This window comes from Lacerta agilis, chromosome 6 (assembly GCF_009819535.1).
Source record: "Lacerta agilis isolate rLacAgi1 chromosome 6, rLacAgi1.pri, whole genome shotgun sequence".
In the NCBI taxonomy this organism is placed as follows: Eukaryota; Metazoa; Chordata; class Lepidosauria; order Squamata; family Lacertidae; genus Lacerta; species Lacerta agilis.
The window spans coordinates 19,676,629-19,704,365 of record NC_046317.1 but is presented as its reverse complement, the minus strand read 5'-3'; the positions used below and the strand labels follow the sequence as shown (position 1 = coordinate 19,704,365).

Genomic DNA, 27,737 nt, shown 5'->3' with positions numbered 1-27,737 from the left:
TGAGTTACAATAGCATTCATGCAACCGCAAATATGTATGATGTGTAAAATCAACAATACACTAAAACCGACGATCCACAGTCACCAAAACCAAGCAAAAATGTCCTTCCCTCACACAACACAAGGATTCCATCTGAGATAGCCACAATAACCCCAACAATATTAGGATCCAAATGCCTGGGAGAATTAAAAAAAAAAAAAACACATTTTAACCTGGTGCCCAATATCTGTCAATGTTGGTGCCAGCAGAGCTTCCCTGTGGAGAACATTCCACAAATATACGGCTGCCACCCCAAAGGTCTGTGCTGGCAATCTTCTAGAGCCTTGTTATTGGGAGGTTGCAAAAGCATGTGTGGGAGAAGGAATGCAGTAGGGAGCCAGAAAAAAAAATATTGTAGAGCATGTACAACTCTTTGGACCTTTGGTGGGTAGCAAGAGAAAGGAACAACAAGCAGTCAGCTGGCATAATGTAATGGCTAAGAGGCAGAGCAATGAATCAGGAAGTGCCTGGGTTGACTCCTACCCCTGCCACAAACTCACTAGGAGGCTGCAGGCAAACCACTGTCTCTTAGGCTCCCCCTGCAATATGGGGGAATAACAAATACAGACTTATCTTACAGGGTTGTTGTACGGATTGCAAGTAGATAATGCATTACACATGGACGAGTTAGGCAAATGTTAGGTATTATTACTGCGGCAGCCATACCTAAATGGAAGATATGGTGGATTAGATCCGGATAAAAGTATTCGGTAAGCTTCTTCCGGTGTTTTCTTTAAGGAGATTACCTGCAAAAGATAACAAACATGAGCAACATACTCTCTTAGGAAAGCTAAAATGGTATTTGCAGTGGTGCAATATATTTTCTCAAAACAACCTGCCATTCTTTAGCATCTGCTACAAAGTCTTAAAAAGGGTATTTTCGTGCTTCAGTAGGTCAGAGAAATGCCAATAGGCTGTATACAATGTTGTTGCTCAGCAGACAGTGAGGAACAGGGAGGGAAGCGGTTTTCAGAAATGTCCCCTTTCCTCTACAGCCCCCCCCCCATCTGCTGCAGCGGGGGGGGGGGGGAGAATTGCCCAAAATATATTCCCTCACCTTTCTACTGACATAATTCTTACCATCAGCTAAGCAACATGGTTGGATACAATCCATTATTCTTAATGTAGATATGCCCACCTCATATTTGATAGAAGCACCACAGCTTGCAATTCACTTTCCAATAAATCATGTTTTAGGGCATGTTTTTGTATGAGTGGGATTGCATTATGAGCACAATTTCAGGAAACTCCACCCAGTTTGCTGCAACATCCTGCGTTCAGTTCTATCCACTGTTATACTGACGAGAACACATCCACTGAAGCTATTAGTTCCTCTGACTTCAGTGGTTATGTTCAAGTCAGTATTCTTCTCTTGACTCTCTTATAAAAAAGCACTCCTATTCTCATTCAGTATGCTTCTTGGAAATCAAATTACTTCCTTCTCTTTTGTCGTAGTGAAGATGTAGGTCATGACTGCTTACAGAAGTAAGCAGTAGCAGAAAAAGAAAAAGAAAAGTGCTAATAAACTTATGAATGAAATCTGTCTTTATAAAAGATCGTCTTACCCCACATTTGCCCACTCAACTGCATCAATTGTCAGAACTGGCACTACTACAGGTGCTATTCTGCATTTGTAAGAACTCTTTCATTCAGTGTGGCAGGGCCTACACTTTGTAATTCCCTACCTATTGAGAACAAGCAGGCGCCTTCACTGTATTCCTTTTGGCACCTGTTAAAAAACCATATGCTTAGAAATTTGAGGTCATTTTAATCTGTTTTAGTATTTTAATTTAATTTAATTTTTAAAGTATGGCTGTGCTTTTTTCTTGATTTTACTGTTTTATCTTTTGTAAGCTGCTTTGAGGTTGTTGTTTTTTTACCATCAAGCAGCATATAAATTTTATGAATAAATTACTAACAAATATAGTGAACTGTGTCCTTTATCAAAACTTATGTTATGTTTTCATTGCTAACAGTAGTTGATAATAGCGTGATTCACGGAAACCTTTCTAGGACTGTTTTGCAAACCGCGTTTTCATTCTCTCAGCTTCCTGAAAAGCTGTTTCTAAGGAACGAACTGTTCCATGATTAGGACGCTGCATAGGCACATTTCAAGGGAATTTTAAACTACATTCTGCAAATTCTGAGCTGGTAGAGTAAATGCTCAGTAGCACATGCAAAATCATTTCAGGCTTTCCGTTATTTCACACACCAGTGGCTGCTAAACAGTTCCTTGCTGAAGCTGGTGACGTTATACCAGGAGTTCTACGGAAACTAACCAAAGTATCCTGGGAGAATTATAGGGCTGCATTTAAGGCAGCCTGGAAAAAATTACTCTACACGGTATGATTATTTTCTACTGTAAACAGTATGATTCCCAGATTCAACCAGATGTGCTGTATGCCTCCAGGACATGATACTGGTTTCATGAGTGATTTGTTTCACACAGTAGTAGAGTCAAATGTTAACTAGACCTCACTAGGTAGCACTAGGAGCACAGTTTGCTAACAGTGTGGAGTAAATGGGGGGGGGGGAGAATGGGGCTCCCACCTTGCATTTTGAACAACACTCAAGGCAGCATTATAAATAAAGCAAGATGAGAGGGAAATATGTGTTCCTGGGAACTGGGTTCAATGGAAAATACGCAAGTCACATTGTGTGGCTGTTTATAGTACACAGCTACCAGTGGAAGTTCTATTCTAGAATTTAATCTAGTGTTTGCCTATTCTCATTTTACACATTAATATTTTAGCATTACGGCAGTAAAAAAAGCAAACCTCTAAACTAACAATGTTCAGAATGTCATGTATTAAGACTACACAAACATCAGGAAACATTGTTTTTCAAAACAACAGCATTATGCATAATAAACCTAGCACACGAAGAGAGAGATAAATGAATGGAAAATGTTGGCTGCATGCAAGTTTAGGACTAGTAATTCAACTGAAGGATTATTTTGGCAAGAGAGGAGAGACTCTCATTCTATTTTCCTTCAAAGAGCAGCCTACTATCCTAAGAAGCATGCTGTGCAAAGCAGGACTGCCCCACTTCTGGGACTACCTGTCTTGCCTTTAAGCTTGATTTGCACCCATACCTGGGAAACAGCAATTTGATGAGGTTATGATGTGCCTAGTATCAATCCCCTGCAGAATCCTTACCCCCACAACTGGAGATACAGATTGCGTCTCCATCCCTAATCCTTGTTAAAACGTCATGAACAACACACACCTGACTTCTCTACAGGAAAGTATACCAAACCATTAGAGTTCGTCCATGCTAAAAAGGGCTGCAACAGTGGCACTCTTAACTCAACCATTAATATTATTAATTTAGCCAGTCATACACAAGCCAGGCAGACGTGTCTGTCCTATCTGAATAATTGCTCTTCTGCTCCACTTTGTGTGTGTGCAGTTCTACATTAACCTGGCCGTTTGTTTCTGCTATCTATGGCACAAAGAGTGCTGTGAGAGTGCAGAGCCAAAGGGAAGCATGCTCTGAGCTCTGCCAAGGCTTCTCAGGATGAACATAATTGCAAGGGACAGGCAAGCCTAGCCCCATCTATCAATCAGAGAAACAGAAGCTACAGGAAACTTGTTTCCGTCCTCCTTGCCATAAAGAACTCTGTGCCAATGCTTGTTTTCCTCTTCATTCTGCACTGTGTCTCTTAGATAATTCCTATCTGCAGACAAACAATCTAAGTGCTGTACAGAGCGTGGACATTTTTACATGCTTTATAAGTTACTATTAAAACGAATATTTCTACCACAATTCACTGTCTGCAGTACTTTTGCTGCACTATCTTCTCAACACTAATGATTCTGCATGATCACGCCTGTCACAATAGCAACCAGGATTGTTTATTTATTTATTTAAACACAGAAAGCTTCCATGGTCATATCCAGGATGAGGTTGCCAGCAAGAAGTATAATCTCAACCATGCAGAATATAATGCCATTACAGCATTAGAAACAATTCCAACATTATAGCCAGAAAGGATGACAAATGGGGCACCAAGTTCATCATGGCATTGTTGGATTACAGAACAGGAAACACAAATCCCCCAGGCAACATTCTACAGACCATCATCCTTGAACCCCCTTGAGTCATACCATACGGAAGTGTTTGGCCTGCTGAAGAATCTTCATATAGAAGCACAGAACAAATGTATAGAGACACCCAAGAAGATTAGGTTCAAGTCCTACTGCCCAATGAGGGCTGATAGGCACAAGAACGTAATTTAAAGCTAACTCCCTTTCTTACTCCCTTCCATTGGCTACGAGTCGAAACACAGTAGCTGTGGCAATTGCTCCCTGCCTTCTTGTGAAGTACTGGTCCTTCCGTAGTTGATTTCATTTCCATGTCAATACCATCCCCATATGACAATTGTTTGGTGTTTCTCAGCACACATATGAAGTTAAAGTAAATGTTGTGCTCCTCTAGAAAAAGATAAACTAGTTCATTTGTTTGTCACTTGCTCAGTTGCTCCACAAAGGGCCCATTTGTTTCCATTACTCCATACAGGAAGATTAAGACATATGACGTACTTATACAAGTTCATATTCCCAAAGTAATGTTGATGATCTCAGTAGGGATAATATTTCTCTCTTTTTTTTTTTGCACCGGTACTTACACACCGTTTCCCTATACAGGAGACCCATTTCTAAACAGCATAAATCCAAAATGTAACTTACTGTCATTTAGCCAAAAGAGCATTATTTTAAGACGTACTGCAACAAAACTTCAAACATTTACCTTGTTTACCTATACAGATAAATAACCTACAACATTTTATATGCAAGTTTCAAATCATAATAGTATCAAGCTTCCCAAATCAAACCAACACAAACTTTCCCGTCTTGCCTCACCAGCACAGCCAGAGATCTTTTAAAAAACATAATTTACAAAGTGCCCTTTAACAAAGGAGAGGTCAAAACTGTGTGCACAGCTCAACATGAAAGCAGTAGGGCAATCTCTCCTACTGGTTCCCTTCGATCCAAGAAGAATGAATAAGGGAAAAAGTCCCTGCAGCAGACTGAACCCCCTGGGACCAATTGTAGAGTCTGGATTCCCAGTCCAAGGAAGGTATTGAAAGGAAATTGGACACAAGAACGAACAATGCTGTATTATGTGAACACAGTGTACCACTAAATGTAACTATCTTTTTTAGCTCCTTTCCCTGCTTAAGGCCAGAAGCAGGAAAGGGAGCAATAGAAGAGACAAAGGTTCAGCAGAATGGGGAAATCTCTCCCACCTTTTAAATACTGGACTAGATTGCAGAAGAATTATAACAAAAGGACAGTGATACTAGCATTTATAGTATCTATACTTAGCCAGAAACATATAGGTCAACAAGTCCCTGCAAGAGAGCGAGCAAGACAGACAGACAGACTTATCAAGTGATACTTACTGCATATGCACCTATCAAAAATGCGGCATTTGCTCGTTTCCGCTGGTCAAAGCTGGTATAATACACTATTTTCTTTCTTGAAAGACTGAATGACTGTTTAAAAAGGAAAAAAAGTACGAAGGGATGGTTAGCACAGAACCACAAATTTAAGCGAATGAAATACTGGCAGCTAAGTAATACCAGTTTAGCTTTGTGTGTCTTGGCAGTTCTTTCAAATCACCTCACTCCCTGGTCAAGTGCTCCTTAACTAGGGATGGGAGAATAAATTTATTTGGTTCACATTAAAACTTAATTTTGCATTTTCCGAACTACAAATATGTGAACGTAGTCAAGGAAACAGTGAGTGCCGGGAATGTCAAACTGCTCCGTCCAGGCAGGAGGAAAAAAACTGAAGAGAAATGGTCTACCTCCCCACAATTCTTTGCTCCTGCCTGAGTCTCGTGCAAGAGTATTTCATTGCAACCCAATCTGAATACTTCATTGTCCATCGTAATAAATATTAATTTTGCATTTTCCTAACCAATATGTGAACCCAAACATTTAATCTTTTGAAATTTGTACTTCTTTGTATTTTGTTATGTAGATTCCCCAAAATGTACACACAAACTGCAAATATTAGGAGAAATGTGCACAAAAATCCTCACAAGATTTTATGCAGACTAAAAATAAATAAAAATCACAAACTGCTGCAGAAATGGGACAAACTTAGGATCTGAAAAGGAAAAAAACGGGAAAACAAAACTGACATACTCATCTATCCCTAGACAATCACAATATGCCTGCAAATTGGCCACTTGTCTTTCTTATTTTTCTTCTGCAGCCTCTTTCTGAGATGGTCTGGATATCACATCAGCCACAGGTGATAGCATTCCTGTGGCTAACATCCCATTGCCTGTGCTCATCTTCTAATAAATGACTGTCCTGCCTAAATTCTAGCAGACAATACGCCTGAGGAATTGGGACACCAAAATAACCTCTTTAAGACATCTGGAACAAACAGTCTCCTCATGTATTCACTCAGCAACAACAATAAAGACAGAGGGAATGCTTACAAAAGACAGTCACACCTTTGAATGAAAAGTCCAGAACATGTAAATCAATCACCAGGCTCCATTCTTAGCTTGTTCCTTACTGTGCAGAAACACCAGTAATATCAAATGTTAAATCTCTCACATGAATAGGGGTTAGAGAACTCTTGTGCCCAGCATAGGGATGAAGCATCTTAAAGAAGAGTGATCTATTATGACATAGGCTACGTGGATCATGGTTCAAGATGGCTTATGCCTTAAGAAATTTTTTAACTTATCGCGTTGAGATAATGGCCTATTTCACACACAACAGAGAAACAAAACAGAATCCTAGCGCACACAGCTCAAATCGCACCCATTCCTTTCTTGTTTTGCAACCCTTGTGTTACCTTCAAACTAGCAACTCATAGTTTGTTTCTCTTCAAACACACAACCAGAACAAGGCCAGGAACAAACCATGGTTTATTCTTTACTTGCTCTTGTGGCTTGGAGGGAAAAAACAAACCCCAAGCACTGATTTGCATGTAATTGTGAGTCAACACTCTGGCTGGTTTCCTCTTAATGCAGCAAAGGAAAAGAGATGGCTGCAATTTCAACAGCATGCACCAGCATACATGCTTGTTCCCTGTAAGCTATGGTTTGTTTCACCCTGGTTTACCTTTATATGTGAATCAAGCCACTGCATGAATTTCTATGAAATATAAGCATTTTCAAACTATTTTTCCTCCAACAAAATTTCAGATCATCTTGTGAGTTAACTGGAAGAATACCGTTAATATATGTAGTATATATTTTAGATGTTATGGAACTGCATAATCAAATCCATAGTCTAATTTTCATATGGAACAGAAATTGTCATTTTCTTTATACAGAGAGAGAAAAACACAATCTTAATGTAAATTCAATAATTCTGTTAATTTAAGGTTACCAGACGTCCCCGTTTCCCGGGGATAGTCCCCGGATTTACAAATCAGTCCCCATACAAAATCCATTGAAGTTGAAAAGTGTCCCTGGATTCATTTTAAAAAATCTGGTAACCTTATGTTAGTTATCATAAATGGCTGTTAATAATAAGAGTTTGTTAAATTTTAGCAAAAAAAATAATATTTAGAAGAAAATACAATGTTCTCACCTTTAATTTCTTGTTTAGCTTACAGCAGAATCGATGTACCAGAGCCACATTTAAAGGTCCAAAATCTGCATAAAAACTAGAAGAAATATATACCAATTGTAACAAAACTTGTAGTTTGGTCCTTTTGCTGTTGTCAAATATTTCACTATTTGAAGGCTCTCCCTTCCTAGCAACATCTCCACTGAAACCTAGAGGCACAGTATGTAGCAGCAGAGCACAATTAACACTCGGTTCTACTGTGTAAGGGCAGGTGAGACAATGAGATTACAGTAAAAGGTGATGTCTGCTCCACACAGATAAGTTGAAGGACCACCTTTGATTATATTCAATGGCCATGTCTGATCAGCAGACAGACAGTAAACAATTTTCCAGGGGTGCCATATAGTTTTTCTGGATGATTTAAGTGCAGCTGTTCAGAAACCAGAAACATCACCATCTTGATTTGTCAGGAGATAAGGAAAAATATGTATACTCTGCTCCTTCAGAATTTTTTTTTACTACAATATATACTTTATATTACACTGTGTAATCCTGCATTTGCTACTGATAATTTTATAGCTATTGCAATTACACAAATAAATTGATAGAATCTCACACATGTCCCATTATTATTATTATTATTATTATTATTACTACTACTACTACTACTACTGAAAACTCAGTTTAAGCCCAAATGACCCAAATGGTAATGTAGGGGCAGAACAACACTTTTAGGTTAAAAGAAAGAATTCCAAATGGAATGAAATAATTAAAATGTAATAGACAATAAGCTGCTGCAGCTAATGTATTATAAAGAGTGCACTTGAGTCCAGGAGGCTGTGATCCCCTTCCAGGAATAAAGATGAGGCACTACTGTTGTAAAAGAGGGATAGGACCTGAGCTGATTCACAAACCAAGTGTCATGCTTCCAAGAGTCCTTAGTAACTGTTGCCAGCCTATAACACACCAGTATAGGATAGGCCCATTCGGGTTAAAGAGTGCAAAAGCAGCACTTTATAGACTGGGGGGAAAGTATGCACTCAAACAGTTTGGGTAAGTATTCCATTAATTAACATTTTCTTAGTAGTCCTGTTTTCAGAATCCAATTACTTTGTGTCACAAGATCTGTATACCTATAACGCCATCAGGTATTTGACGAAACAAAGCTAATGTCAGATATAGTCCCACAGCTCTGTGATGATGGAAGGTGCAGCTAAGTTTTCATTTTCCAGAAACAGACACATTAAGCTAAAACATGCCACTCCGATGCTGATGGGACTTGCTAGCTTCAAACAGGCACTTGGCTCTGTATGACATTTTGATAAATGAATTCAGAGTCTCTCACAGATAAGTTGTATGATGTAGCTCGTTGTCATGTACAGTAACTTTTGCAACTGTTTACAGTATAGTCTCTCTGCTGATTGAACACCTAAAAGATCCAGTATCTACAAAGCGCGTTTTGAGATGGATGTTAAGATTTCAGAAGGAGCAAAGCAGTTTAGTTGTGAGGCACAAGGAGTTAAGGTTCTTATGAGCTTCCTCCATTTGAAACAGATACAAACCAGCTAGAGAATGTGCTGCCCATGTAAGCCTATTGTGCATTAACCAGTCAAGTGTGATATGCCAAGCCTAGATCTGCTTGCAAAGAACAGAACAAGAGCTAGCATTCTTCTTGAAGAATAAGCCAATGACAAGTTCCCAACTCATTAATTAGTTACCAGTCTGACTAAATCAGCCCTGTGGCTGCAGATCATTCCCCTCTACTTTACTTTGCGCCATATTTATTACAAGATAAGCAGTAAAAAAATAGGGCAAAGACATTTATTTAAGACATATATGTCAACTTAACATGAATAATCACTTTCAATACGCTGGGCTTAAGGGAAAAGAATAGCTGGCCTATTCAGCTTTTTATTTTCATTAGACAGTATAAAAGCACATTCATTTTCCTCGGCATGACATGTTTTGATGTTTAATCATAAAATATTTAATTGGACTTGGCAGAGCTGGAGTGTTAATAGTTGGCATTTGAGACATGGCAGTTACGGTACAAACTTGAACTCAAAAGTCATCAAAGCAATGTGGCTACAAAGAAAGGCAGCTGCAACTGATTGCTACATAAATAGGAAGGAGGAAGTTGCCTAAATCATATGTAGATCTCGTAAGGCTTAGTTGTTAAAGTTAGGTCTTTCTTTCATGTGAAAAAAATGAAGAGGTTTCAGGGGAGCCAATTCAATTCCTGAAAATAGGTGGCAGGATGGGGAGGAAGCTATACCTATTTTAAAAATACAAGTACTACTGTTCATATACATTTCACAATTCAATAATTTTAAGACAGTGGTATTACATGCAATGAAACATCAGTAAACTTTTTTTAAAAAGCAGACTTGCACAGAAAACAGTAACCCGGTGATTTCTGGAAGAGAAGGTTTTAGGTTCGAATTCTATGCATGTGAATCCTATGCATGTGAACAACAGCCTTAACCTGCCTTCAGAAAGAGGAGCAGAGAACAACAGGCTGTACCCAGGATGTTTCGGGCACTGAAACATCCTGGGTACAGCTAGTACAGCCAACAAGAAATATGCGATATTGAAAATGCAGATGTCTCACAATAGGGGATTAACAATGTAAATCCATGCTTGTCAACAAATGGGAAACTGCATTTTGCAAACATCTCCAAGACCTGCCCCAATATGGAACACTTTCTGCAAGTCAAAATAAGGTTGATTGGTCCCTTGACCCAACGGATAGGAATAAGCCAAGATGACAATGACAAATATACTACATTAATAGCACTACAGAAGAAACTTTATGATGGGCAAGGCCACCTTCTAATACCATCACACATTAAAAATTGCTTATGTTGCATGACTGAGGTTCAAATACTCATAAGGATGTTGCATAAGCATGGCATTAGGGAACTTTGAACCAAAAATAGTGACATATATTTTTTCACCTGCCTTCTGCATCTAGAACAGAAGCTCAGCATAGTTCTGAGATTTAAAACACACACACACACACACACACATCAGGAAGACAGGTGGAAAAAAGGTGGCTTAAATTTTCTTCACGCTGATTAGTTCTTTCCTTACTGTATTGCTTCCCGCAGACCTTAATTCTCTCAGGAATAGCTTTCTCAAATGAATTCCCCAGAGAGTTTCCTTTTTGAATAATAGGGAGAAAGCCTGTTATTTGTTGATGGGATGGGGAGAAATGCACTACATAGGAAGCTTCTATTTGTGTTAGCAGATCAGAAAATTCCATTGTAGAACATGGTGTACCATGTGCCAGGGACCACTTACGTTAAAATGTCTTTCTAAACTGGTTGTATCATTGTATTTTTGTGATGAAAATGGTTTCTAACAAATAAACGCAACTGTCCAACTAACTACTTGATTAGTCGACATAAAGTGGATTAGAAGACTTTCCAGATTTCTAGATCCCCGGTGGGGTGGGGATTCCCGTGGAAGCTGGCACCTGCATAGGAGTGCCTGGTTGCGTTCCCTCAGAATTTTGCGCCCAGGGCGATCCCCCCCCCCACGCCTGTACATATATACTCTGATGTCAGAGAAGCTTTCCAGGCAGAGGCTGAAGTATGCTAAGACCACTCTCCACTCAAATCCTACTGTGAACCAAACTGCACATGTACTCTAAATTATGTTTTGATCAGCCTTGCTGAGAAAAGGCAAGTGATGCCTAGTAAATGGTCAAGTGGGAAACAGTCACAGCACTATCATTAGCAAAACACTGCCATGCCTCTGAAGCAAAGTAATTCTGTTTTAAAATGATAACATCAATTAAAGTGAAAGAATTAATTAAAATGTGATAAGTGTCATTAAAGACAGTCAAATTCTTTAGGGAAATTGAGCAATTTATAAAACAACTATGAAGCTGCACTGACAAGTTATACCACTATTATTTTATTTTTAAGGCTAGACAGGCCAAGAGATGTTGTTTGATAGCAATGACAGAATCAAGAAGACTAAAGGGCAAGGCAATTAATTCCATTAAACAGTGGGAAAGTTGCTCAAATGAAAAAAAAAAGGTCATATATTCTAGCAAGCCAAATATAAATTGTTTAGGCAACACAACAAGTACCAGTTCTTTCAGAGAGAGAGAGAGTGACCCCATCAATAACAGGCCAAACTCCCACAATGCCTTCATCTTCTCAGGGTTCATACTCAGTTTATTGGCCTTCATCCAGTCCACCGAGACAGTGGTACAGATCATGTACAGCCCCTCCCAACTTAAATGTTACGAGACTTTGCCCCAAAACTCCTAAGGACCACTCCCAACAGCTTCATGTAGGTGTCGGAGGCAAATCATGCCCTACAGCACACCAAAGTGCAAGGATCGTGGGACAAAAGACAAAGTCTTCCAAAGCTATTCTCTGGACGCATCCTGGTAGGTAGGAGTGCAAACACTTTAAAACAGTGCCAACTTGGAATAGTGTGTGTGGTTTGGGAACACAGACAAAAAAAGAAAAGAAAAGAATAACCCTCACATAGCCGAACAATGGAATTCACTCCATACGAAATAGTGATAGCCACCAACCTGGATGGCTTTAAAAGAGAATTAGACAAATTTACAGAGGATAAGGTTATTTGTGGTTATTACCGTAGCTATGATGGCTGTGTTCACTGTTGGACATAGCTGTCAACCTTTCCCTTTTTTGCGGGAAATTCCCTTATTATAGCATTGGGAAACAGCAGGGAGGGTTGACAGCTATGCTGTTGGAGGCAGTATGGCTCTGAAAACCGGTTGTACTTAAAATGAGGCTGCAGTTTAGATTTAATTTTAAATTGTATTTTAATCTGTATTTTAATGAACTGTTTTATGTTTTTGTTGTGATTTTATTGGTGTTAGCCGCCCTGAGCCCGGTTTGGTGGGAAGGGCGGGGTATAAATAAAAATTTGTTGTTGTTGTTGTTGTTGTTGTTGTTGTTGTTGTAGGGAATCATGCAATAGTGGTGGGAAGAATGGTACTACACCCAGGATCTACTTGTGGGCTTCCCAGAAGCATTTGATTGGCTTCAATGAGAATGGGATATTGGACTAGATGGGCCTTTGGCCTGGTTCATCAGGACTGTTCTTATACCTGGAAAGAGATTTTTTTTAACATATGCTGAAACATTGAAGGAGTACGACTTTTTTTAGGTTTTTGGTGTCGTTATGTTTTAAGATAGCTAAAGGGCATTTGTGGAGGAATTAAGACAATTTTACTCATAGTACCAGAACTTGGAGGTCATCCATTGTAGTTGCATTGGCAGTCAACTGAGGACACGAGAAGAGAAAATAGTTCTTTAAACAAAGCATAATTAATGAAGGGAAAGTCCTTAGCACAAGTTGGGGCAATGGCCCCTAACTTAAATACTGTACAGTAGTTCTAATAAAGCACTGGACAAATTCACTGAAAAGTAGGTCTATTAGCTTTGACAGCTGAGCAGAAGCTTTATGAATGCCAACAGCATACCCCTTATTACAAGGTTCTGGAGGCATCAATATGGGATGACTGCTGCTCTCATTTACTTGGAAACTTCCCAGAAGCCTCTGGTTGGCCGCTGGTCAGCATTCTTAGCTAGACTTTTGGTATGATCCAGCAGTAAAGCTCTTGTAGCATGCAATAATTCTGATTAGGCAGCTGACAATGGTGACCATGCAGTGGAACATTTTTCAGAAGAATGCCAGAAAGGGGTGGTTGATTTTTGTTGCTTTTTTTTTTAATGGAGATGCTTCAGTTACACATGTTTTAGTGTGCCAAGTATTTTGAACAGCTGTTGCCACCTATCAATTATACCAAGATTGGTAGGCCACCCAGTATAAAACAAACCCAGCTGCCCTCCCAATAACTGGAGAGTAAATCTAAAGCTACAGGGAATCCCCTGTGACTAGGGAAGATTCCAAACCCTTGAATTGTGGAGAGCCAGCGGGTAAAGCAAGTAGGACTGCAGAGCAAGATTAACCCTAGACACAAACTTCTGGTTGCAAAACATAAAACAAGATTTATTAAAGAAACCAGTGTTTATAGGCTTAAAAGCATTTTTAAGGATGGAAAAAATACACTGTTATCTTAAGCGCTATCTAGTCTCCTGATGCTCTTGAGTCAGGCAGCATCAGCCTGAGTTAAAAATCCTAGTTCAGCTTTAGGGAGTATAGCACACCTTGCAAGCAAAGTAAGACAAAGAGCAAGGCCTTTCCTCTCCTGTAGTACCTGAAACTTTCCTAGAACAGTGTCGATATTAGTCTTCAAAAGATCACTGACTAACTGAACTTCACACCAATTGTAATGGAGCTAGAACGGGGGGGGGGGGGACTGACGGAAGGACAAATCTGCATAGAAATCAATATAAACCTAAAAAGCAGATTCTCAAAGAGAAGATAGTCATCTTGAGCAAGAAAGCTATGTCACTATGGTTTTAGGTCTCAAATGAAGTCCAGGGTTCTTCATTTCTTGCAATAACCAATTCATATGAGTGCACAACCTGCAGAATCCCCCGATGCTAGATTTAAAATGGGCTACTTAAAATAAGAGCTTCTTTTGTTGTACCAGAGGCAGGTAATTTGTTGTACAAAACAGTATTTTGAATTACCTAGAATATCCCTTAAAAGTTTTGATCATCAACTAAATTATTATGATTACAATACAATTCTTCTCAAGAGCTGTAGGCTTTAAGAGACGTTATGTGGCTAAACAACAAAAGCCCCTATTTTTTGCATGACTAAGAAATGAATTTTTTAAGTCTTCCTGGTGGTTTAAGTAAAGTATAATTAAAGCTATATAAAAGTGAACAGGGAATGTAGGTCATCTGAATAGGAATATGCATTAGTGAAGTTCTTTAAATGTTGGAAACTTCAGCTAATGGATCAGTATAGCAATACAGCCATACTGTACAGAGAAATTTTATAAACAAAAAATGCTGCTGAAAGACTTCTGGATTTGCAGGCAAGGTATTATGGGGCAATTTTTAATTTGCTTGTTTCAATGAGTCAACCAAAGCAATCCCTCCCCAATACTGAACTTTGCGTGCCTTTGGCAAGATTATCAGTTGTTATATTTCATCTCGAACCATGTAAATTTAAGGTTCTCAGCCACTGACAGGCCTAGGTTTTAAGCTCTTGGGGCACCTTCCTCCTTCTTCAAATAACCAAAATTTTGTTGCATTATTTTGAAGGTTTGGAAAGCATACTTTGCCTCACTGGAAATCTCTTCTGAATGGCCCTAATTGTTCATCAGTTGAAACATTATTATGCTGCAAAAAACATTGTGGAAGATTGTGGGTAAACATATTCCACAGGTCACACTGAGGAGGAAACTCGTCTCTGACACTGGTAGTACAGGGCTGAAGCCAGACATCAATTCCAAGGACTTTATTGATCCTTTAGGGGGAAAGCCAGTGACATCATACCCTTGATGGTAATTCGATTTGTAATGTGAATTCAATTTGAGAACCCCCATTTTGTAAAGACATTTCTGTGAGAGAAGTGACCAGTTAAAAGTCCTTGACTGAGAATGGGCATTAAGTCTTGCTGCATACAGAATTAAGGGTGGTGACTGCTTGCAACCTTAGCAACTGCAATTGGGATACCCAAAGTTGTATTGTTAAGCTTTGGGAAATATGATAACTATGGGTTATATCCAATGGTGGTTTTGTGCAGGAAGCAATTCCGTTTTCATCAATCCCTCATAACACTTGCAGCTTTTATGCAGATTCTATGATTCTGTGATCCCATACTGTGCCATAGAATCCCTGAATTCTAAGAAGTTAAGGGTGTGGATGGCATTGGAGGGATAGATAACCAGTAAGTGCCCTGCCTTTCACAATAGGTGCATAGGCTAATGCAAAGCCACCATAGGATATAATCTATTAAAAATATTTTGCTGGTTCATAAGGAAGGTGAAGAGGAAATGTTGCAAAAATCAAGTTCAGAAAGGAGTTTTGTAAATCTGTAGGGTACTACTGATCCCCAACACAGTTTGTGGCAATGTCTGGGCAAGTGAGTATGTTGTAGGTTAGGAAAATAGATAAAAGATAAAAGTATTTTCATCTTCTATAGTCACCTTTATCACATGAAATGAACAGAGCAGGTCCTATGCTAAGCAGCTGTAGACATGCCAAGTAACTAATCTATTAACAGCATTTGACAGGAACACTTTGACCCTATCAAGTGTGATAGGGGTGGTGGTGTTTTCATTCATTCATGGAGTTGAATTGACTCCAAAAGCCTTAAGGGTAAATATATCAATTTTTCACTTAATGATGGGCTTGGAGTGTATCAGATGGAAGCATTAAGATTGCAGTCCTATCTGCACTAACCTGTAAGTAAACTTCACAAGAATTACTTCTGAATAAACATGTATAAGATTGTGCTGTAAACAGGGTGCTCTATTTCAGTGGGTCTACTCCAATTATGACAGTCAGATACCACCCTATGGGTTGTATTCAACATAGCGCAAAGGAGATAGTCCTGTTGGGCAACCAGAAATGCTTGCGCTGATAGAACTATCCCTCCTCTTTTCTCACTGTGTGTTTTTTATGGGGGTTCTCCAGAGCAGATGTTTGTGGGGGGAGTGCAAGTCGCAGGCGAAGGAGGATTTAGAAGTCCTGTAGCACAAGGGGAAATCCTTGTGCAGACTACCACAATTATTTAGCTGAAAATAGCCTGTGTTATTTATATTATACCAAATTATTCAGGGTAGTTAAAATAAAAAATGATGTGCTCCTCAAAGTACTTATTTTATGAAGCAGCTCATTTTTTTAATATGAAACTTTCTGCAATGTTTCCTGTCCCATATATACGTGCATTTTGCTTCAAGTTTGCAACGCATTAGTCCTGTCAGTCACTACACATTAGCCCTGTCCATTATTCAAAGGATTAATCCTACTTATTTGGACACCTTGGACAGCAGCCCAGGTTACGGCCTACTCCAGAAATCTGTACTACCTTCCTCCTCCTAAACATGTATTTCCACCTTCCCCTGCATACTCTGCTTCAGGAGCTATGCTGCCATCCATCTTTTTCATCAGGTTTCTTTTTTAACTTTCTTCTTATCCTAAGTCTGACCAGCAAACAACAATGTCAATCTGGTTACCCAGAGTGGTGTTTTTTTTTAAGTCTCAGAGAGCAGTGTGCAATTCCTCAAATATTTCTATAACACAAGTGTCAGGGCTTATCAGTGACTGGCCAACAAGGATTTGATGCTCCTAAGAAAATGAGAGTGACACAGGTTGTATCAGCATCCCAACAATGAACTTAAAACAAACTTGCCAGCCAATTTAAGCAGGTTCATGAGCCACTTTAGAAAATGAAGAGTGATAAGAATGACAACCAAAGCATTCAGGGATTGTTAACACAACTGCTATGTATATCTACAGCTTGACTGCACTGCTAAATATAGGTCCTTCCAATGTTAAGTCTAATCTGTCTTTCACTAATAAACATTTGTGTAAGGATGCCTAGGACACAATCCAACAGAAGTTAGTCATAACAGTGCAATCCTGTGTCTTCTCAGAGGCAAGTCCTACTGAATTCACGGGGGCTAACTTCCAGGTATGTTGTGTCAGGATTGCAGCCTAAATCTCACTGAAAGCAAAGCAGTATCACTTCTTACAGAGTGTACTCTGAAGAGTGCAAAAGTACTTAGGCACAGAGGCGGAGGAAGGTCAGGTGGTACGCAGTGCAGAAAATTTCTTGTCACCCACCCCCCACACACATTGATTTTTTTTTTGCCTGAAAAAATGGTTTTATGTTATTTCAAATTTTCTTACAAAGGAATAATAAGTAACAATAAACTTTTATTTATATCCCGCCCTCCCCGCCCAAAGCCGGGCTCATGGCGGCTAACATCAGATACATAACAATGGTATAAAATCAAACAATAATTAAATTACCTCCTAAAAACATCTCAAAATCAAATTAAAGTCTAATTAGATGGCTTTCTGCAGGGTTAGGGTTGGGAACAGTAAGTGCTCCACTGAATTGAAATTTCAGCCTTCAAGACATAGGAAAAAGGCAAAGTAAACAGCTATTTTCGTGGAGGAGGGTCAAGGTATTAACTGATATGCATGAAATTTCATATATAGCTATATAATCCCTAGTGTAGTAAGATAAGACCTTTGGAGCAGGCATTTTCAAAAAAAAGTTTTTAATGAACTGCCCTAGTAGGGCAGTAATTGTTCTTTGAGAATTTGTCACCCCCATCCACGATTGAACTTGGGTCACACACACCCCCACCTCCCACTTCCAATGAATACCACTAAGGTTCTGAGCCTTCCCTTATTTCATTTCCTTTTTATTATGGTGCTACTGACTACTGAAGTAGATTCAAGCTACTATTATAGTAGAATTATTAAGCAACAACTTTAATACAAATCACTTCCTTTCATCTGTAAATTTTCAGTACTCAAACTCCATGGCTAAATTACATTAGAGACAGAAATTGCTGTGAGGGGGGAGGCATGGCTGCAACCAAAATTGGCAGTATAAAAAGAAAGATACTATCTTAAAAGCTCTTCTTGTTATTCTCTGAACTCTTGAAGTGCTTGTTTCATCCCTGAAAGTATCAATCAGCAGGCAGAATTGTAATCACAGTGTACAAAAACACAGTCAACAAGAGCAGCCTGGTGAAGTACTGTAATGATTTTAACAACCATGCCCCAAAGTTCAGTGCACTGAGGTTCACTTACCATAAAACTGAATGACCCATCTTACAGCACATTTAATGCTGCAAACTCAATATATATTCATTGCTAACCACTATCATGCACTTAACAGATCTGTAGATCAGTAGCGCATCTACAATGTTTTGCTTTTTCATCAAATTGTAGAGAAAATACTCCTAACCCAACATTTGCGGACAGGTACATCCGGCTTCTTCTTTAAGATGTGTATTAGATTTGAGAATAATAATACTTTACACAGAGACCTATGGCCACAGTAGAATACATTTTATAAAAATGCAGAAAACCGGAGGTGGGGGAGGGGGGTGCCCATTTTCTGTTTAAAATTCAACTAAAATGCAATTAAGTCACAAGGACTGGTTTGATAAAAAACAACCAATTGGCCACATAAACCGCTAACATATACGGAAGCATTTCGCTTAAGTTTGTTCTCCCTTTCCCCCCAATCTTTTTCCAATCACTTGGCGACAAGCTGGGGAGGATGGACCAACAACGCTGAAAACGAAAGTGAGCAGAAAGGCGAAGGAGGATTTTTTTTAAACAACAGCGGAAGAGATACGAACTTACTTTTCATAAACAAGCTCCTCATCCGTACAGAAATAGTGCGTGTTTACTGTGCTTCTGGGTCGATTTCGTAAAGTAGCAAAATATAGTCTGTCTGCAAAAAAGAAAGAAAGAAAGGGAGACCATGAAGTAAGATCTTCAAGTTATACGTCCCGCTGCTTAGCTGGAACTTGGGTGTTAGTTCAAAGCGGGCAGGGAGAGTCGCTTGTACCACCGCAATAAACAAACCACCCTACGCATTTGGTCGGGTTTCACTCCGGAGCAAGCATTACCTGCCACCAAGATTTCGCAGCTGGGCGGCGACGTCTCCGCCTCCTCCATAACTCTCCTTCCCTTCCCGCCCGCCTCGCGATTTGGGGGATTGCAAGGGCTCCCCCCGAAGCAGCTTCTCCCGCAGGGACAGAGTAGAGTTTCGCGTTCGCTCCCGGGCGCGCGCCGAACTTCGTCCCGGGGAAAGCGGCGATTCTCACCCCCCCCCCGGGCCAGGCGCTCCCGGGACGCCGGGGGGGGGGCAGTTGTTGCGTCGCGCCCCCTTCCTTTATATGACGGGAAGGCGACCCCTACTCGGGGAGAGGAGACTCGTCCTCCTCCTCCTCCGCCGCCGCCGCCACCACCTCACCTTTGAGGAACTCCGAGGCTCCCAGCAGCTGCTCCGCCGAGGCGGGCGGAGCCGGCTCCATGCGAAAGAGGGCGCGGAGCTGCGTGGCTGCGCGGGAAGACGCCTCCGAGCTCATGAGTGCCTCCCGGAACGGCGGCGGCTTCTCCGTCGTCGTCGTCGTCGTGGGCGGCGGCGGCTGGACAGCCGCTCGGCCGGACTCAGAGGCGCCAGCAGGAGCGGCGCGGCATGCTGAGGGAAGGGGCAGCAGCCGCCGCCGCCGCCGCCTGGCTGGCTGTGGACTTGTGCGGCCGCCGCCGCCCGCATGGGATGGGAGGTGCGCGCGCGCGCCTCAAGGAGGCAACCGGCCGGCGAGGAGGCGCTGCTCCGGCGACCACCCCCAGCCCCAGCAGCAATCCGCGAGTGGCGGCGGAAAGGAGCACGGAGCCGGCCTGAGGGGAAGGGAGGAGGGTACGGGGTGGCGTGGAAGGGGTTCCTTCGCCGCCGTCCCGCCCTCCGGCGGCTTAAAGGGGCAGCGCGCCGTTACCAAGCAGCCGGCGCCGGCGGTAGCAACCGCGTTACCAGGGCTTTGTTACACGCACGCGCTTTTACCTCAGGGCTCTTCCCGCCCGGCCGCTTCCGAGCTTCGGGCCTTGTTGGGGTGGGGTGGGGTGGGGTGGGGTGGGGGGGGGGTCGATTCTGGGAGGCCGCTCCTTCTTTCCACTTAAAACCGAAAACCCCTCCAATAGCCGGCGGGCCGAGACACCGGGCCTACGCGAGTTTAGTCAGAGGCCGCCTCGTTCAGTGTGTAGTTGTTGTGTAACGATTCGGGCGCAACCTGCACTCCTGAGTCGGTCCCCACCGTTCAGTGCAACTGATGCCGTCCCCCCTCGACCTTCCCAATCGAGCCTGAAGCTCAGTTGTTGTATCACCAACCGGGTGAGGTTGGCTTCCAGGAAGCAGAGATCCATCCCCGGGTCGAAAGCAATGCTTCTTCAATATTCATATAGAAAAATAGGGGTGGTTGGCTTTTGCTGCCGATCTCACCAAGGGGCTGAGTCCCCCAAGTCCAGGCTCGGTCAGAGATGAATGGATGGAGGGCAGGAGGCAGCTAAAGCAAGGCAGATCTTCATTTTTCTGTTGCAACGGAGTTCCCTCCCCTCCTAGCAAGGAGGCAAGAGAGAGACCCAGAGCAGAGCTCGGAAGAAACATCTCTTTGAAGGGTTTGCATTTTTGCTTGGAGAAGGAGGACATCCCCTCTACAAATGGTCAGAAATTGCATCACACATAAGGTGGGAGAAAATAACAAAATCCTTCCAGTGGCACCTTAGAGACCAACTATGTTTGTTCTTGGTATGAGCTTTCCTGTGCATGCATGCACACTTTTTCAAGTGCTGCAGAGCAGCTAACACAATAATAATAATAATAATAATAATAATAATATGATGATGATGATGATGATGATATTGGTGTTATTTACAGTGCTATGGTGGGAGGTTGCAAATGTGACTAACCTATTAAAAACTGGATAACGAAGTAGTTCTAAAGTTACTGAGAAAATAAAACCTAGGATATGCTAGCTATCCTGGATATATAATAAATGATAACAATCTTATGAATGCCCCCCTTTTCATCCTGCATAGCCTTCCCAGACACATTAATATTTTCCTGAAAATAAATGACAGGCAGAAGTGTTATTGATACAACGCCAAAGCTAGGAAAGGTCCCAAACCAGTGCTGTAGGAAGGCACTGAGACCTTGGGTGTTGTGACCAGGTGAGAGTTTGTGCAAACATAAAAAATAGGGAATTGCCATTATAAAATGACCAGGACCTCACCTTACTCTTTGGGCTCCCAGACTCTTGGGACCACAGTGACAGAAACTAGAAGGAACCAACCTGTTCCTTATAACCCCACCCCCAAGTTAAGGACAGCCTATTGTTCACATGTACCAGGCTTCCATTGGATCTGATTGGCCTGTGAATCTGGCTCAGGTGAAAAAACCCTCCCACCATATCAAGTGTACTCCAGGCAGAAGTAAATGACTCTCCTGACATTTCAGACTATGCCAGTGAAAATCCAGCTCAGGGGGTCCCAAACTTGGGTTGCCAGCTGATTTTGGACTACAATTCCCATCATCCCTGGCCACTGGTCCTGCTAGGGATGATGGGAGTTGTAGTCCAAAAACAGTGGGCGACCCAAGTTTGGGAAACCCTGGTCCAGCTAGTTGTGGATTACTGTTAGGAAAGTCTTTGCATTGTTTGTTTGTCTGTTTCTTGCAGTCTTTTGATGCCGTTTTCCCACCCAACTCTACTAGATGTCCCCTCTTTCTCAAGCATGGTTCCCCTCAAATTTCATTTATGTGGGAATTTATCATACATGTTGTTTATTCATTACTTGGTCAAGGCAGCAGCTAATGAAGATGCTTGTTTCTGATTGATCGGCTGTCTATATGAACTGGCAACAATATTCCATTTGTAACTTATCTGTTATATAAAAGTCAAAAAGGAAACAGTCTACTGTGAAATATATAGGTTAAAATAGTGTTTGGAACTATATAGTCTCTTGATTATGCTAGAGTTTGGATAATGATCCTTTATGTTTCCTATATTTCTGTCTGTCTGTCTGTCTATCTATCTATCTATCTATCTCTTCTTCTTTTTCTTCAGCAATCACTCGTAGCCGAGTAAGATTGTCTACCATGAGCATAATCTTAACAGTAAGTCCGCAAGTGACCGTGGAGGCCAATTCTGGATCCACACGTCCTTCCACAGTGTGGACATAGTTTTCCGCTCGGGAGTTGTGACGGTTTGCCAAACATGCCTTCCTCTTAGCACGTTTCTCGCTTTTGTCCTGAGCTTGAGCGTCTTCAAAGTCTATGACGTCTTTGGTAAAGGCTGTTCTCCAATTGGAATGTTCGCAGGCCAGTGTTTCCCAGTTGTAGGTGTTTATACTACATTTTTTAAAGATTTGCCTTGAGACAGTCTTTAAATCTCTTTTGTTGACCACCAGCATTATGCTTTCCATTTTTAAGTTAGGAAGAGAATAGTTGCTTTGGCAGACAATAATCAGGCATCCAAAAAACATGACCAGTCCAACGAAGTTGATGTTGAAGAATCATTGCTTTGACACTGGTGATCTTTGCTTCTTCCAGAGTACACTGATGTTAGTTCGCCTGTCTTCCCAAGTGATGTGTAAATTTTTTCAGAGACATCGTTGATGGAATCTTTTGAGGAATTGGAGATGGCGTTTATAAGTGGTACATGTTTCACAAGCATGTAGTAAGGTTGGTAGTACAATAGCTTTGTAAACAAGCATTTTGGTTTCCCTCCGAATGTCCTGGTCCTCAAGAACTCTGCACTTCAGTCAGAAGAAAGCTGCACTCACCGAGTGGCATCGATGTCGGCCCTTGTGGAAGACGCCTGTGCGTGAATTTGTTTTATGTGTGTAGATCAGTTCACGCTGACCAACACATAGCATTTGCAGCAGCATCCAACAGCTGTGCATATATCTTCTCACACTTCTTCAGCTAAGCCCTCTGTAGTGTTTTTTTTATAATATTTATTAAAATCAAACCAAATTATATTTTCCGAATTATACAAATTATCCAATAATCAAAAAAATCCTAATGTTATGCCTAGTTATAAATTATTATTATTATTTAGCTGACTTCCCATGCTTTGAGATTGGAGGGAATCCTAATCATCTCATAATTCTACTGCATTTCAAAATATTACAATAATTCCCTTAATACATTCTGGTGTTAATCCTTCATTATTTTATAGCCTCTGCGTTCATTCTGCAAGTGAGTTTTTAAGTCCAAATAAAATGTTTTTGTGTGGATTTTTTGTCTTTATTCTTCTTCTTTATAATCCAAATCTGTAGTCCAAGATCCCCCTCTGTAAATTCACATCCTCTCTTCACAAACTGGTGTTCCTGCCAAATCAGTCCAGGAGTCTTCCACTGCAGGTAGCTGCCATATTGACACACAGTCCAGATAAAAGCAAATCATGGCGTCTGCCCAATGTAAACCTCTAACATTTTACTTTTCAATACTTGTTTACTTGGTAACCCCCCCCCCCCCCCGAAAAGCTAATGTTTGAATAGCAGCTGGTAAGCAAGCCCTCTGTAGTGTTGGTAACATTTAGTATAAAAACTCAGTGCGACACCTGCTGGTCAAATAGTGAAAATTCAGCAAAGGAGTTGTGATATCGGATGAAAACCCAGGAACTTGTTTCCTGGCGGGTCAAAAATAGCGACAGCTGTTTAAGTAGTGGGCCACGGGAAATCATTCTACCTCCATTATGGGTCCATAAATACCTCCATAAATATGGGTCAACGGGATTACACGGGGAAACATTTCCCTGGACTTATGAAAGAGGCTATGCCACATTCTCCTGTCCTTGCCTTTGGGATTATTCCCAACTCATTCACTGAGCTCAAGAAATGCTCAGTCTCAAAAACTTAATCCGCTGTGTGTGTCATTTAATTGGTGTAAAAGATTGCTGCTGAGGATCAAGCATCCAAGTTCCATCCTTATAAGTAAGGCAAACAATCTCTGCTCTTTAATTATAGGTAAAAGGGACTCCTTGCGACCCCATCAGCAGTATGCATATACTGTACAGCAGAATCATACCACTTTAAATAGGCCTGACTTTCCCCAATGTATTCTGGGAGTTGTAGTTTGTTAAGGGTGCAGAGTGTTGTTAGGAGACACCTATTCCCCCCCTAAGGCTACAATTTCCAGTTTCTTGGGAAGTGGTTGATTGTCAAACCACTCTAGAAACTTCAGCTTTGTGAGGAAATAACTCTTGACAACTCTCAGCACCCTTAACAAACTTGAACTCCCAGGATTCTTTGGGAAAAGCCATGCTTGTTTAAAGTGGAATGATAGTACTTCAAATGTATTGTGCAGATGCATCCTTTGTTGATATTTGAATTTGCATATTTCCTTCCTCTGCAGAGTTTAAACCAGTGGCTTACAATGTAACCCTATATGCCTACTCAAAAGTAAGTCTGATTGAGTTCTGGGGTGGGGGCTTACTCCTAGATGTGGGTATATGACTGCAGCCTTACAATGTCGTAAAGCAGATTTGTCAGAGCACACAACCCATCAAAGCTATCTGCTGAACGTCATAGCAGGTGTGGCCTTTGAACTGGGATTTTGCACGTCCACAACTCACACTCAGACTATACTGTACCCCCTGGCTCTGTGGTTGTTCAATGGTAAAGGAAATGCACTATTTTAAGAGAGTGCCTCTTGCTGCTCTGCAAGAGCCGCTAACGACAGTACTAATGCAGGCATATTGTGGAAGGTTCCAGAAAACCGTGGCAAGAGCTGAAAGGGTGACCTCTACCTGAAATATGCACGGGAGCTCACTATCCTGTTTTGGAAGGCTATCCAGTGAATCTGGCTGCATTAAGTGTCTCCTGGGGATGAAACAGTTTTTTAACGATTTCTGGAAAAATCCAAGCAGTGAATGTCAGATTGTCCTTGTCAGGAAATATCTTCAATGCATCTCATCTCACAGGTTTGGAGCTAAGCCTTGATTGAACATAACATATCCGCCAGCTAAGATGAGATCAATCCATGTGTCTATGTAGCTGTGCATGGCGATGGACCAATTACTTTTATTTATGAAGAATAGTCTATCTTGCCTTCACATGTTTGAGGTGATTGGGGGGATTAGCATTCCAATGGTGGGAATGTTGGAATAAGCATGGGGATGTACAATGCTATACATACTCAAGAATGACTGCACTTTCAGGTTATCTTGCACTGTCTTCATTTCAAAACTAGGGTTCACTTATTTCCGATCAGGTTATACAGCTGCAACCCTATGCACATTTACTTGGGAGTAAGCCCCCTTTAATTCAGTAGGCTTCTTGGGTAAATAAGTGCAGAAGAGTCAGCCTGCTTTCCGTCCAAGTTTCTTTTGCCCAATAACCACATGACACTATCATCATTACACATCTTTATTTACTTTTTTGGGTTAGAAAATAAAGAACAAACAAAACAAAACAAAAAACATACAACCCAACAGCATGTGAATATAAAAGAGCAAAACACAGAAAACTTGGGTGGGGAAGAGAAATTTTTTTTCATCAAACAATCAAACTAGACAGCCACATCTGCAACTAGCTGCCACTGTATTTGCTAATAGAAATATTTTCAACACTGCAGTACATTACCGGCTCATTTTTTGAACGGAGTACAGAAACAGAAACGCAACTCTTGACCTAAAAGTAAGCTTGTTTGAATGAATGGAAGTAGAAAATATGGCACCTTAATATACAGGGCAGGACAGCTCTAATTCCAGAGCCAGGCAGCATGTTTTTTGTTGTTTAATTCCTGATGGAAGCAACTGGCTAATTTCAGACATCTGCATGGCACTGAATACACACTTGTGGCACTGTACAAAGAAATGCAATTGTTCTACAGCTTGGCCGTAACCTATCAGATGCTCAATGCAAGTTGCTGTTTTTGCAGCGGGTCTTGAGGTGTATGCAGGCCAGGTTTAGATTTTTGCAAGTTGCAGCAAGGCCACAACTGATATACACTGGATGTGGGCTGCAATCCGACATGCTTATGCATGCTTGACCCCGCTGATCAAGTTGAGAGATCTTCATGTGTACAACTGGATGTTTCTACCCCCCCCCCAACTTTTAAAAGTGCAGCACGTCTGTTCTGAACAGTAAATGTGTGTTTAAACATGGTGCTTAAAAATGTAGCTCGTGTGTTTGCAGAGCGTTCGTGCCGTTAACGAAGAAAATAAACCACCACCCATGGCTGTGCACATAGGGACACTCTGGATTCCAAGCCTCGGCTCCAGTGGCATGTATGTAACTGAACACAAGGTGACAGAAGAGAAGAAGACAGTGACCCAGAAATACTTTCCCTCCTGCTTTCGTTACATCTCTGTTGTGCTGACTTCTCCCCGTCTTGCTTTCCGATTTCCCTGCAAAGATTCCCACCTAGCTGGCCTCCACAGGATTTGTGGAAGGAACCCAAGCTTGAAACTGCATTTTGGTCCTCATCTCTCACTTGCTTTGGGAGACCCTGGAACATTTCAGACTCAAGTACAGCAAGCAAAGCACAAGTTGTACGAGCCTGGAGATGTTCTCTAGTTATGCCAGAATCTGAAAACTCGGCAAACAATTCACTGCAGCCCTTGGCTTGAGAAGTACAGCAAAGTGATCTCAAAATGCAAACAAGCGTTGCTAAAGCAAATACATTCAAGGGTGCAGAGGAAAAAGACCTCACAGGCTCACAAGTGAAGAAATGTGTGGATTGGCTTTGAATAGTTGGACCTACTATTTATTTCTTTTATTTTCGAGGAGAAATGTATTTTAGTTTAGAAAAGTGAGTCTGCGTGTGGAGAAAGTGAAGAGGGATAAGCCCCCCCTCTTTTTCCTCTCGTAATACTAGAACTTCAGGGCCATCCAATGGAGAGGAATGTTGGAAGATACAGGACCAGAAGTGTAGTGGTTTGGGGTAAAAACCGTATTGGGCTTCAATAGGGTGTCTTGTCTCCAGCATCCTAGAGGTGCCCAATCAGCATGAAAGGGCTGCTTTTTAGCCACTGAGAAGAAGTCTTCTCATCCTTTGATTGGCTCCAATCAGCAGAGAGTGAAAGGAGGAGAGTCATCCACTGAGGATTAGCTACTAAGGTCTCTTGAGTAGGGCTGGGCGATATCTGGTTTTCAACATCGTGATATATCACCGGCTAAACATCATGATCTACTGATGTATCTTAATGTCCGAAATAAGGATGGAGCTATGCAGAGGCATTGACTGGCTTCACGGTTTTTCCTACATTTTGCATAGCGTGCAGACACAGAAACAGACCCAGACACACACCATGATTCATGATTTAATGCCAGGTCAAAAATTATGAAACCGATACCATGATAAGGACCTCAAATTGGTTTTGGATGATATATCGATATATGCCTAGCCCTACTCTTGAGAAGGTGTGCGAGAACACCGAATTGTTCTGTATGCTCCAAAGCTAAGCATTTAGGAACACTGAAAACAAAAGGTGCTTCATTTTCAAGGTTATGGTGCGCATGTTCCGATATGTACAATGGAACTTCAAGAAAAACACAATCCAAGTCCCTCCAAAATAAGATATTGCAGCACGGCAAATCATTTGCCCATGTATGTGCGCAGAACCTAGCAGACCTAGCTGAAAGGCAACACAGGGAGATCTGCACAGATCGTTGTACTGCATCCCTAATCGTTATTTATTGTATCATAATAAGATGACAGTATAATTACAGAACCTTGTTCATGATTGGCTGCGACTATCATG

General features: G+C 41.3%; 1 protein-coding gene across 6 annotated transcripts in view; it reads right to left on the bottom strand.

Annotated features, from left to right (window-relative positions):
• Positions 1-19,764, bottom strand: part of CDC14A (cell division cycle 14A) — an 89,707-nt gene extending 69,943 nt beyond the window's left edge. Inside the window, exons 1-5 of one of the 6 annotated variants that reach the window (XM_033151519.1) lie at positions 19,448-19,764; positions 18,832-18,922; positions 7,607-7,682; positions 5,447-5,539; positions 706-785 (exon numbers count right to left, since the gene is read on the bottom strand). In XM_033151519.1, coding sequence (XP_033007410.1) covers positions 706-785; positions 5,447-5,539; positions 7,607-7,682; positions 18,832-18,922; positions 19,448-19,562 — 455 coding nt within the window. In that variant the 5' untranslated portion in view covers positions 19,563-19,764. Of the gene's footprint in view, positions 1-705; positions 786-5,446; positions 5,540-7,606; positions 7,683-18,831; positions 18,923-19,064; positions 19,168-19,447 lie in introns of those variants that run through there. The other 5 variants (XM_033151517.1, XM_033151518.1, XM_033151513.1 and 2 more) reach the window with 5 other exon arrangements.
• Between the last annotated feature and the right edge of the window lie 7,973 nt (positions 19,765-27,737).